The following is a 13,526-nucleotide window of genomic DNA, read 5'->3' on the forward strand; positions in this document are numbered from 1 at the left end:
ATGCTTAGATTCTAGTAAGAGAGGCAGACACGCAGATAAATTTTCCAGGTGTTGACAGTGTAGTGTGATAAAAGTGCAGGAGTGGTTTTGAGAGGGGTGTCCGCAATTATTACGTCCTCCTCTATTAACTTGTAATTGTTCTTGCGTCTTGTAAATCATATATGATGATTTTACTTGCTCTGCCTCTGCTATGCAATTTGCATTTTATGTTTCTTCTGTTATCATGTATAACATTGCTGTCACGTTTATTCACTTTTTCTTGTACCTACTAGAATCTCTGCTCTTTATAGACAGGTGTACCTACCTTAATCTTGTTTTATTTCTTTGGAGTTGGTCTCTCTTGTTTAGTGTGTATTTCGGAAGTTTGCAAATGTAATTGGACAGGCAGTTGAGCAGCTGCTATGTGTATAGCCAGTGACAAATTGAGAGCATTAACACATACTCCCATGCGGATCACTTAGAGTTCTCATCTCATGCATTTTTATCAATGGAAATTTCCTTTTATTGGGGTGATGGCTGTAGTTTTTTAAAAATCACTTTGAACATATATTTGTGAATACTTTAAATGATGCTTTTTCTAAGACCCAAGTGTTGTAGCCTGCTGATTGAGAGAGTTGACTCCTCTCTTCCGGTCTTTTCATTATAAAAAGCCATCCTTAATTATATCCAAGAAAAGTGTAATTGTATTTTTAAATTAAGTGTTTACTTTTTGAAAGATAATATCCTGTTTTGAATAACCATACTAACACATGCTGCCAGGAGTTTTCTCACCTGATGTGCGCTTTCTGGAAAATTCAGCTCAGCTCTAAACATTGAATTGGAACTCTCTACTCTATGCCTCCCAATTCACCTTTCTTCCCTTGTTTTCTACTTACCTACTGCCCCCTTTTCTCTCATTCATTATACTTCAGTCTCGCAAGTCATTTTATACCATTCTGCAAGAACACCTGTATGCCTTAGCCACAGGTTGTCCCACTGCCTGGAATTCTTTAGATATGGTGATCCCTACTCTAAATTAACATTCAACTACTGCTTTGTAACTTGTAGTAATATCTCCATTAACAGTAGTTTTGTCTTTTTTTTTTTTTGAGGAAGATTAGCCCTGAGCTAACTTCTGCTAATCCTCCTCTTTTTGCTGAGGAAGACTGCCCCTGAGCTAACATCCATGCCATCTTCCTCTACTTTACATGTAGGACGCCTACCACAGCATGGCTTTTGCCAAGCCTTGCCATGTCCGCACCTGGGATCCAAACCGGTGAACCCCAGACCGCCGAGAAGTGGAATATGCGCACTTAACCGCTGCACCCTGGGCTGGCCCCTAGTAGTTTTGTCTTATATTCTTAACCAAACTGTAAACTACTTGGAAGAAAGAATGGTGTGTTTTTCTTTAAATCACCACTTATATCAGAGACCTTCAATATGTGTGTATTAAAAAAATGATAAATGAGTATTATGACTTACAGTTCCATAAGATTTCCAGAAAGAAATGTGTTGTACTGAGTTATGTTTTCTCCAACAGGGTTCAGAAATGCTCAGAAATTAATCACATGGACGCCCATAATTTGGCCTTGGTCTTTTCATCCTGTTTGTTTCAAACTAAGGGACAAACTAGTGAAGAAGTAAATGTAATCGAGGACTTAATTAATAATTATGTTGAAATATTTGAGGTAAATATTTTATATCCTGCTCTTTTAAAGTAGTTTTGATGTTACTATTTGCAAACAGAAATACGTATTTAAGGATGTTTTATTCAGGTCTTTATGAATATTTAAAAATAATGAAAATAAAAGAGAGTTATATGATCTATAGTATTTTAGATATAACTAGAATTTTGAGCTGTAGCCATTCATTTAAATTTGGCTGCTTTTAAAGCTTTTTTACCATCTGGTGTCTGTTGGACAGAATATTTCTATTTATGTTGTTTTTATGGGTTTTTTTTCTCCTCAGTATGTATATGCATTAAGTATATCTACTTAGAGGTGTGAAATTATGAATTTCACAAATTCAGTGATAAACACCAGACTATTAAATTCTGCAATTTAAGACATTTTAGTGTTTTCTTTTGGTTGTGCCCCAAATTGGATAAAGGAAAATTCTGAAATATTATTCTGTGGTTTTTACTTGGTCATCTCTTTTCTAATTGTCTGACTTTTCAATTTGCTGTTTTATGAAGTTAATATTTTCAGGTTTTATCAGAAAACTGTTAGCACAGGGATGGTTTCTTAGTTCAAAGAAGTAAAAATAGAGGAAATAAATCCAGGATTTGAATATATGGAGAATTTAGGGGATCTGGGTCAAAAGTCCAGGTAGGTCCATTACTTAACTGCTTCTGGAATCTCAGTTCTGTCATTTAAACTTTTTGAGCATTCCATGAAATGGTGTTGTATAAGACTACTTGTTTTCTAGGGCTGTGGATATACGAGATGACATCAAATGGGTTAATGTAATAGGTTATCATTTTTAGAGTTCTTAGATTCTTGTAATAATTGCTCACAAGATCCTTTAGCAAAGGGGAAGAAACTATATTTTAATAAAATAAAAGTACACAGTCTGTATCTTAATTTATACTGGAACGGACACCAGAGTTGTTGGATTCTCTTTGCTCTTTGATCTCCTTTTATTTCTTTCTATATGTGTCCACTGTTTTTGATCAATAGCAGCTTCTTTGCAATAATTCTGATACTGAGACATAAAAGAATTAGAAAAAAAATGATGTGTGGCTTTACATGCTCTCTTTATTTTCTTTTTATTGTACTGTTAGGTTAATAAAAAATAAATGGTTACCTTCATAGTTTTGTTAAATCGAACTTTAACTAAATGGTGGAAATTTCATAAGCACTTAATGAACATTTCAGTTTGAGAAATGAGTCTTGTCTCTCGCCCTCTATAAGCTCTCAACAAACCAGTCATCAATCAGCCCCTCTGCTTATTAAGTCACCTTTGCAATTGGGCTTCTGTTGATGGAATCTACAGCCTAAAGTGGTATCATCATAAAGTGTTCTAAACTTTATGAGGCTCTATCTTGTTGGCTTTATTTCTGCCCCAGCTGTGTGGACCCATGCTGATTAAGATGGCCATTCTCATTTATTTTTAACTTGTTGGTCTTTAAATTCCTGAAGAGTTATGTGAGGATGAGTGCCATCGCTCCTTGTATTTTATTAGAATGTCCCAAATTATATTTTAAACAGGTTAAAGAAGACCAAGTCAAACAAATGGACATAGAAAATAGCTTTATTACCAAGTGGAAAGACACTCAAGTGAGTAGTAATAGTTAGATCTCCAAAGAATAAAAAAATTTAAAAAAAACAACAAAACCAAAAACTTCCATTGTAAGTAAAGACATTTGTTGTATTTATTTGCAAGTTCCTATATGAAGCAAGTAAAAGTAATGGGGAAAAAATAACCTAGATAAAACAGTCGTGTAATCTGCAGCATGATGCGTATTTCCAAAATGGCAAAGTATGTTGATGTAAATTTTTCAAAATATGGAGGGAAAAATCAGTTTTAATCTTATCAAAATATGCTTTATAAAATCAAGTTTTAGTTATAAAAGCACTATTGAAAATGCCAGTGGATTTCAAAGGAAGCATTTAAAGCCAAAGAAATACTAGAATAAACTGAAAATTCAGACTCCCTAATGATTCTTTCCATTATGATTTTGAAAATATAAATTATTTCTTAATGCGCTTTTGCTCTGCACACTCTCAGATGATTGCATTAGTGGGAATGTTTCTAATGTGATCTTTGTAACATATGCTGATTAATGTCTCAAGTTGACTTTTCTAGATCTTCTCTTGCTTTCCTCAGTCACATTATATTGCATTTGTGTGTTCAGGTTGCCCCATTAGTTTTCCAGGGTACCTTGCCTTGTTTGATGCATATTCATTGAACTTCCTTAAAATTGATGTTTAATCCTCTTCTAATAACTAGAAATTGTAGTGGCTTCAGGGCACCAGTGTAAATAATAGATATAAGCCAAATATATTCTGTTTATGAATATACTCAGAGAATTAGGCAAATACTTTCTTATTAGTCAAACACAGTAAATTCACCTAATTCCTGAAATATCCACTAGTAATTAGAGAAGTCACTGGAGCTATCATTCCATATGAAGGAGACGAGGAAAGGCTTTCATTCTAGTGCCTACATCCCCAAGTACTGATACTGTGCTATTAATTACCTCAGGAAGTGTCTTCTCTATTTTGACCCACAGTAATTAATGCAGCCTCCAGAGGAGTTAACTATAACACTAAAAAATCTGGCTCATAATCAGTTAGTTCTCTTGGACTTTTGCTTTTTGGGGAGAATTTCAGTCATGAAATGAAGGATCGTGTGAGCCCAAGGGATAATCTTGGGCAGCATTATCTATATTGTTGTTAGATAAAGTATGAGTATTCTTCTGCATTTTTATCTTTTATATTCATATTGCAATAAAAAATGACTCAAATGCTTTCTAATTAAGTATACGTAAGTAAAATAAGAATAGAGTAATTGAGAAAGAAAAGTAGAAGAGTTTGGGGAAATCTGTTCTTTTGCTTGAGTTTTTCTCGAATCCATTCAGAACTCCTCTCTGGAGTGTTTTTCTGACAGTCTCTGTGTCTTATCCCTGCTGGAATTTCTTAGCTGTTCTTGCTTTTGGCTTCGCTCTATGAGTTCTTTTGTGTTTGCTTTTTAATTTTTAAAATTCGTCTTTCCTGGAGACTTGTTTATGCAAACATAGTGAAAAGTAAAAATATCAACTGTATCTTCCCTAGAATTCTTGTGTAGCATCAAAAGTGAAGAGGAAAAATTGGGAATAATCTTTTCTAAGTCAGTCGTGCCAGAATAATTAAGAACATTTCTTCAAAGGACATTTTTAATATTTTCCCCACAAATTTACTCATCAGGTTTTATTCTGAGGCGAATTTAACTTCAGAATGATTGCTTTCTCCATTATGATCATTTTTAGAAAATTGGGTGATGAGTATTATTTCTAAGTGATTATATAACTTCAGGGAATTTCTGAAAACTCAAAATATTTTTCATAGATTCATTTAGCTCTTTATTAATCTTCTCCACATTATACCGTCAGTCTACATGGTGATATCTTATGCTTTTTATTTTCTGGCTTGTATCTTATTCCCTTAATATGTTTTCTGGGGCATAATAGTGACCCACATAACAACTCTTAATTCTTAACTAAAGAAAATTAAAATAAAAACTTAGCATTATTACCTACCTTATCACTTCACTTTTTTTCTTGCTAAATATACTTTCTCTATTTGTAGTTTTAATATAGCTCTGACCTAATTCATCCTCAGATTTCAATTTTTGGCCATATTATTTCTTTGAAAATTTAGAAGGATCTATCTTCCCTTTTAATTATTGGTGTTATGCCCACACTATAGCTCAGAGCAGAATTATATATGGCCCATTTTCATTCCTTATTTTGTTTATCCTGTTAACATACATGGTGATGGCTCTTACAACTTCTGTTGTTGAAGTCACCTTATTTCCACTGTAGCAAGGTTTATTATTTCAGTAAGAATGTAAGGGTGTTTGAGGACACTAAACTCTTGAGTAAGAGATGAAAAGATTGCATTATTATTATTGTTGATTATATCATTTGTGTAGATTCCTTGTGCTTAATCAACACATCTGGAAAATGGGTATCATCATGCTGTTAACAGGGAAATTGGCTCATTTCATTATTATAAAATATTTAGAAATAGGACTAGGACTTCCTAAGTGTCTTGTGTCATATGTGCATTCTTGCAACATACTTATATTTGCTGTCTTCATATCTGCCCTTTCTAGGTTTCCCAGGCTGGAGACTTGTTAATTGAAGTGTTTGTAGAAAGGAAGGAACCTGACTGCAGTATTATAATTCGGGTGAGTCCTTTACATCCTGCAGATGGATATAAAGAGTACTGTTGGGAATCACAGGCAATAACATTAATTTACATATCTTGACTTTTCCATTGTGTCTTACATTTTATTTTACATGTCCAGTTCAAACATGCCTGATGACAAGATTGACTGTCATACCAATATCCTCCAGAAATTCCAGATTTTAGTCATTTGGAAAGAGAACATCCTGTGTGCCTTATGTTATGGCACATAAGGTTATGGCATATAGGGTTTTCTACAAGTTCTGGAAAATAACCTGAGCTCAAATACCTGCTTCTCCCCTTAGCTTCTTAACATTAGGCAAGTTAATCTACTCTGAGTCTCAATCTCTCACCTGTAAAATGAGGAAAAGTTACAGTATTTATATCATGGTGCTGATAGAAGGACTCACTAAGATAATGCATGTAAAAAAACTTAGCAAATTGCTCAGCACATGAATGTTTAATAACTGTTACTATTGGTACTATTATTATTATTGTTAATAATAATCTCCCACCGTTGTATCCTAGACTTTAACTTCCAGTCTTCCAATTTGCTTGAATATTGGATAACTCTTTTCTTTCTTGAGAATATTAATCATTTTTTATGAATTAAAAAGATCTCTCTAATACTACCATATTCAGTACTTAGTCTGCCTTAGGGAGAGAAACACTTATTTCAGGTTCCTACTTAGACTACATTCTCTGTATGAGGAATAGACATTCTGCTATGTAACAGTTGAAATTCAACTTTAGCTCCTTATCTTTTTTAAAGTCCAAGGTTAAACAGAGTCTTAACGTTAGATATTTCTGGACCTTAGTTTTGTTAAATGTATTGCAATCATTAATTTATGCATTTTTAATGATTACGTATTATGACTCCATGGCACTGGTTACCTCACTTAGAACATGAAGCTTAACTACTGCTATCATAGGTTTTGTCCTGATGAGGCAGTGGCCTTGCCACTCCTTGGCCATGTCATAGTTCTTATGCTGATCATGTGCTGTTGATCCTAGCGGACAGGAGGAAGCAGTACCAGTGCATTAACACAAGGCCACCACTAATGCCAGAAGAGGTGTTCAAAGCATGTGACTTAACTCCACCTACACGAAAACACTTTTGTGGCTGATTTTAATTTTCTTGCTAATAAAGCCATAACAGAAGTTATTAGAACAGAGAAAAATTCTTACATTATTTTGAATGTATGTTCGTAAAAGACGAACTGTTTCAAGTACAACAACTCCAAATTCTGTTAAAAAACAACAAAAACTAAACAAAAATAATCACTGACATTTATCTAATGCTTTAGACTTTGCAAAACTCTTGTTATATTTATCTCAGCTGATCATTACCTCAACACAAGTAAGTAGGTGAAGCAGGTGATATCTCAAGTTTATGGAAACTTGGAATTAAAAGCATTAAGGCCAGAATGCAAACCCTGATCATCATCATTCTAAACCTAGTGTTCATTAACCTGATTTGTAAACAAAGCAAAATGTGCTCTGTGGAGTTCTAGATGTTCTAAAAAGGGGCCTTGGCTGTCTCCTGGCACAGGGAGTGGAGTTCTGGTCTTCCATTCCTATGTCAACCTGAGGCACTCCCTTGCTAAATTTTCACTAGTTTGGTTTCTCAGTAATTTATTATTTTAAGAAAGGGCTATACTTCCTAAAAAATTTTAAAGCCATGCAGATGAACAGCATCATTGAAATGATTCATCTACTAATGTTTCTCCTGCTTCATCCACTTTTCCCAGATGCTAAGTTCTTTTTTTTTAAGATTTTGTTTCATTGGGCTTTTCTAAATAGAAGACAGTGGACTTCACTGTATCATTAATATATTCCAAAGAAAGCACTAAATTCCATGAAATCCAAAATATAGACTATACAAGTTATCTGTAATGAAAAATGTTTTCTGTTATTTATATATGTGCAATATGCTTATGATCAGTAATGGACAGGAGAAATGGAAATGAGCACATTCCTTTACTAAGAAATTTTTAAATAGGTACATACTTCTACTGAAAACGTGCAAACTAGGTTGCAGTTGCAATATTGTAATGCTTAAAACATCTTCTATTTGCTTGGCATTATAACTAAGTTCTAATTGAGGAAAGTCAGCTTGCTCTTGGCCAGCATGCATTTAAGATTGGCAAAAAACAAAAACAAGAACAAACAATCAAAAATCCCAAAAGTCCCTAAGAAGATGGTGTACTTCCACAATAGCCTGAGGCTTTGGGACTCTGGTATGGCTGATTCCCTGGCTGCCACTGCAGACTCTGCCCTTTGCCATGAAATTGTGGCTCCAGCACACTTTGGTATCCCACCCTCTGTCACTTGGTGTGGCAGGGCATGCCACAGGCCACTAAAAGCCTGGGGCTTTTCTGCATGGCAGACAGCAGTCGATTGTGTATAATTTAGGGCTCAGGCTCAATAAAGAAAGCCACTTTGAATTCTTGATTATAGAACTGACATGTGAAAAGTTTTACTCCTAGAAGACCATTGGATTTGCTGTCTAGTGAAGGTCTTTCTGTGTATGACTAGATAGTTCTTCCCTCTGTGAGTGATGTGATTGCTCACCCCATGAGGAAAAAAAAAATTCTTCCTGATTATGTCTATATTGTAATATCTTTTTACATTCACATTAAAATGTATTACATTTTATGGAGAATATCTAAACAGACTGTTTTCTCTCTGTGCTTAGAGAAGCTAAACACACCAGGAAGAAACTTGGGGTATCATGAGATGGTGGACGGGGTGTATTATTGCCCTAGCATACGGCTCCTCCTGTATCTGACATATATTCTGAAGAAATTTTGCCTCTGTTGCAGATATCTCCTGTGATGGAAGCAGAAGAGTTAACTAATGATATATTAGCAATAAAAAATATCATTCCTACGAAGGGTGATATCTGGGCCACATTTGAAGTCATTGAAAATGAAGAGCTAGGTAAGTGATTTTCATGCCAGGGATTTTTAAATTCCTTATAGAATGAAGAAATACTATTTTTTGACAAATCGTTACTAACGTTTTATGTTTTTCTAAAGATTAACACCTCATTATGAATTCCCTTCTACCTCAGTCCATGGAGGTTTCCCTCCTATGATTTTACTCATGGAAATAGATTATTTTATTGATTCTAAAAATATAGAGTGCAAAGCATTAGCTGTCTATGTTTCTGCCTCGGGAAATAAGGCTTTTGTTTATAAAAACAAGCAATTTGATTTGTAACAGTATTCTAAATGTCACCACCACCATCCATCCACCTTATTCCTGTATGCTACTTATTTACCAAAAACAAAGAATGTTGATTTAAAAGATTATTTATTATTTTAAAAAATAATTTTGTTTTAAGCCTAGCAGAAGCTTATTTTTTGGTTTTATCCTTTTCATCTATCTTTAGTGGAGTGGATCAGCTATTTTATCATCTCTTATCTCAGACCTAGAAGGGTAAGGAGAGCTTTTAAAACTTCTTGACTACCCCAATAGTGAAGTGCTGAATAAGCTTAACATTCTAATGACACCATTTGGTTTTAAAGACCTCCAGGAAAAACTAATAAGATGCAGAGTATCTTTGTATGTTGACCATCTGTCTAGCTGATACCTGCGAAGGTCTTGGGACCCTTTCAAGTATAGCTGTCAAACTGCCAAAAGTAAAATCTTGCCACCCACAAGCTCAAGATAAAAATTAAAATTCAGTATTGAAATGCCCCATCGTGTATTATTGGGAGTGTTGTTATCAATGTTAGAATGAAATGGGATTATCAAATATTTTGTCTTTCATCATCCTATCTTGGTGCTTTTAATCCTTTATTTCTTTTTATCACGCATAATTCTTTTAAATTCTAGTTTGTATTAAAACATTATTTTCCAATATTCATTGTCAGGATTCAGTGACTCTGGTGCTTTGGGGTTAGTTCACATGGTGTCTCCTCCATAGGCAGGCTCCGTCTTCCCCACTCACAGAAAGTGCTCTGGCTAATGACTCCTGTGACCCCCAACTGCCAAGTCCGATGGATTTGCTTCAGGCTTTACTTTACTTGTCCTTCCTGTGGCATTTATTGTTAATGCCTATTTTCTTGTTCTTTGCGGGTTTTCACCATTCTCAATACTGCCTGGATTCTCTTCCTGGGTCTCAGCATTATATCTCTTTTGTCAATTCTTCTTCATTTATCTACCCCCTAAGCAGTGGGTTTCCGCTGCTCCAATGTCCTTTGCCATCTTTTCTCATTTTACATGTCCTTTATAGATAATCTCTTCATTCTTTGTACTTGACTATTTCGGGTGAGCTGGTGTTTCCAAAATACACCGTAACTCTTCCTCCATCTGACCCGCCTGTTTACTTCCTTTAAAACCCAGACTAAAGGTTCCATCCCACTTTGTCTATTCTTTGTTTATAGTGCCTATTGCAAGGATTTATATTTGTCTCTCTTGATGAGAGCTCCTTGGAAGGAAGGAGGGACTCTCTTTTTCTGTCTCTAGTGTCTGGCATGATGCCTGGTACATAGTTGCCATGCAATTAAAATCTGTTCATTAAGTGAAGCAAAATTTTGCATTACTATATGGTGCAGAGGTGGTAAAGTCTTTTGTTTTTTGTTGTTTAATTTTAAGGAAAGGGGCTATCCCAGCTTCATCATTGTGAGTAAAAGATAACTGTCAGCATTACTGCCAGAATTATCTTTCTGAATCACAAATGGGCTCATATGTTCTACCATTTGAAACCCTTTCATTATTTCATCCTCGCCTAGCTATCCTTCAAGGTCCAGTTCAAATGTTCCTTCCTCCATAATGATGTTTAGGTGAACATAGTTCTCACTGATTGTTTTCTGATTATTTGTTTATAGATCTATAATACTGCATACTATCTGACTTGTAGAATAGCAATGTGTATATATCTGGTTCTGCCCTAGATCATATGTTTTTTAGGATATTTACCTATCTTTTAGACCTTTACATCTCTCACTACCTCTAGCATAGTGCATTGATGTAGAACATATCCTGCAAATATCTTGTTAACTGAGGTGGAACGAAAAATAGATGCATCCTGAACCTGAGTGACCTGGATTGTTGGTCCTCAGATAGACCTATCCAAATGTGGAAGGCACATAACAAGTGATTCCTGCTTGTAGATTAGCCACCACTAGGACACTTCAAGGACCTGGTTAGCTCTTAGACAGCTGACTGTGTCCTGCCTGCTCTGTTTCTGTTGTCTTTTAGGAAATCCACAGCAGAATAATGAATCATGGAATTTGGAGTAGGCATCCTCTCCCTACCACTCTTACTCTCTCAAGAGTTTAGTCAAAGTATATCCCTGTGTCACAGTGTTGGAGCTCTGAGCCTTTGGGCACTGGTCCTCCTGACTGAGAGGAGCAAGCAGAATGGATGAGGATAGGAAGGAATTATATATGGTTAGAAGAGCTGGCAATATATCTGAAAACATGGTTTTTAAATTTCATCTGAGAAAATAAAGGGATGCTTACTCTGAAAATGACTGATTATCAACTTGCATGTGATAATTAGTACATCACAAATGTTATTATTGGATTGGGGTGGGTTTCTTTTATTTTTGAATCCTTCTCTCTAATTAAAAAAAAGTTATCTTGATGAAGATGTAAAAAGACTAGGAGACTTCGAGTTGTTTTGATTTGTGAGTGTCCAAATATATAATCAAAGAAACTCCACGTATACTAAGAAAGAATACATTTGATGGATTTGAGAATTCAAATTTGGCATGGTTTTAATGTTTAATGTTCAACTGTTCAAGTGGAAATTACCAGAAGAGAAAATTAAGATTATTTTTACTGCTTTTAGAGGAACAAAGCTAGGAAAGCAATAAAGGGGCCTGTGATTATGTTGGCTTACTGAAGCAGATGGAACCTGTGTGCTCCACCTGACCTCCCGAAATGTTAAAAGCTTTATTTCAGGTAACATGCAGGGAAGATAAAGTGAAATATAAAAAGAAGATAAAAGTGAAGGCATTGGCAGTCATAAGATTGTAGTTGATAGGAAGAATGTCAGCAGGGAATTGGTACTTTTTCTAAGTTAATATAAATCCTCCAAGTAACAAAGTAACCAAAACTAAATAAATGAATGAATGGATAAATAAGTAAGTAAACCAGAGTGCTGGATTATATTTTAGATGTCTGTAAATGTTAAACAATAGTTCTCTACCCTGTCATATTCAGTGCCCCCTTTGTACAATAAATATTTTGTAGTGTTCCCTTTACTCTCCTGAGATAATTATACTCAAAAATATTAATATACTACCGTAATTATAAGAATAAGTAGGAGGAAAATATGTATTATAACATATAAATGCTCAGGCACCCCTATATGGTTGAAAATAAAAATAGATTCTTAAACCTACAAATGGAATTATCATGGATGTGACAGCTGCAAATGCAGACTGACATAAACATGTCATACATCATTAGCAGCATTGCCATTCTTGGTGAAATGGTGTCTTTAGTCTGTTCAGGCTGCTGTAACAGAATTCCATAGGCTGGATGGCTTCCAAACACCAGAAATTATTTCTCACAGTTCTGGAGGCTGCAAGTCCAAGATCAAGGTGCCGGCAGACTTGGTATCTGGTGAGCCCACTTCCTGGTTTGTAGAGGGCTGTCTTTTCATTGTGTTCTCACATGGTGGAAGGAAGCCTTGTGAGGTCTCTTTTATAAGGGCACTAATCACCTCCCAAAGGCCCCATTTGAAATTTGCACTGGATAGAAAAAATGTCTTTCTTTGAAAGATGCCAAGCATCCTTGACCCACTGCCGCCAATCATTAGGGCAAGCTGAAACCCACCTAGGGGAGGACAGCACCATCCTCCAGAGCTAATCTAAAGTCTGTTGTTGTTTTAAATGCTTCACCTTAAAACTGAGCCTATCCTCTGACAGTGGAGCCCCATACCCTCTAGGTCCTTCACATGCTGGAAAAAAGTTAACTGCCTGAGGGGCCTCATTTAAGTGGGTCATCACTGAGAGGTTCAAGTGTATGAAGCAGTTACTTTTTATGCAGCAACATAATAACAAAATGTTTTCTTGTTTCTTCCTCATACTGGCTTTGATATGGAAGATTTGTCCATTTTTAATCAGAATTCTTTCTGGCCCTTCTCTTGATTGACACAGAAAGTGCTGTCACCCTCTGATTATGTGCACAGGACAGAGAAAGACTTGCACAGCTCTAAGTTTGGCACTAAGAATTTAATTATTGGGGAAGTCATAAATGACAGAAATTTAAGGACAATATCTGTTATTTCAAGTGGAAAGTGGATAGCGCTCTCTTTAACAAGGAAGGCTAGGTTTATTCTGTGAACAAGATTTAAACTATTGATAACATGATTTACCTAGCTAAAGAATCACCTCCATAACCTGTTCTTCTCAAATAACTACACTGAGTTTTCAGCAATTTTTTATGGATAGTATATAAATAAGTTATTTATTTCTAGTAATACCCTAATGCCAGATGACTTATGTACCGTATAATCTATCATAACAGATGGTTGTAACTATAAATGAAAACGTGTTTATTTGTAGGAATTTGTATTCCAGCAGTATTTGATGACTCAACCAATTTTTCCTGCCTCTTATCTCTTTCTTAAGGTGGATTTTAATGCCATTTTTATGGTTGTAGCATTTGATCGTCTAATAAATATCTTTTCCTC

The 13,526-nt window shown here is 35.3% G+C and overlaps 1 protein-coding gene across 10 annotated transcripts in view; it reads left to right on the forward strand.

Annotated features, from left to right (window-relative positions):
* ARAP2 (ArfGAP with RhoGAP domain, ankyrin repeat and PH domain 2) overlaps window positions 1–13,526 on the forward strand; it is a 173,438-nt gene that overhangs the window by 114,640 nt on the left and 45,272 nt on the right. For 7 of the 10 annotated variants that reach the window (XM_070506079.1, XM_070506072.1, XM_070506075.1 and 4 more), the window contains 4 exons: window positions 1,520–1,667; window positions 3,189–3,257; window positions 5,797–5,871; window positions 8,696–8,813. In XM_070506079.1, the coding sequence (XP_070362180.1) occupies window positions 1,520–1,667; window positions 3,189–3,257; window positions 5,797–5,871; window positions 8,696–8,813 (410 nt within the window). The remainder of the gene's footprint in view (window positions 1–1,519; window positions 1,668–3,188; window positions 3,258–5,796; window positions 5,872–8,695; window positions 8,814–13,526) is intronic. The other 3 variants (XM_070506080.1, XM_070506077.1, XM_070506078.1) reach the window with 1 other exon arrangement.

The sequence above is a fragment of the Equus asinus genome, chromosome 3, assembly GCF_041296235.1.
Source record: "Equus asinus isolate D_3611 breed Donkey chromosome 3, EquAss-T2T_v2, whole genome shotgun sequence".
Taxonomy (NCBI): Eukaryota; Metazoa; Chordata; class Mammalia; order Perissodactyla; family Equidae; genus Equus; species Equus asinus.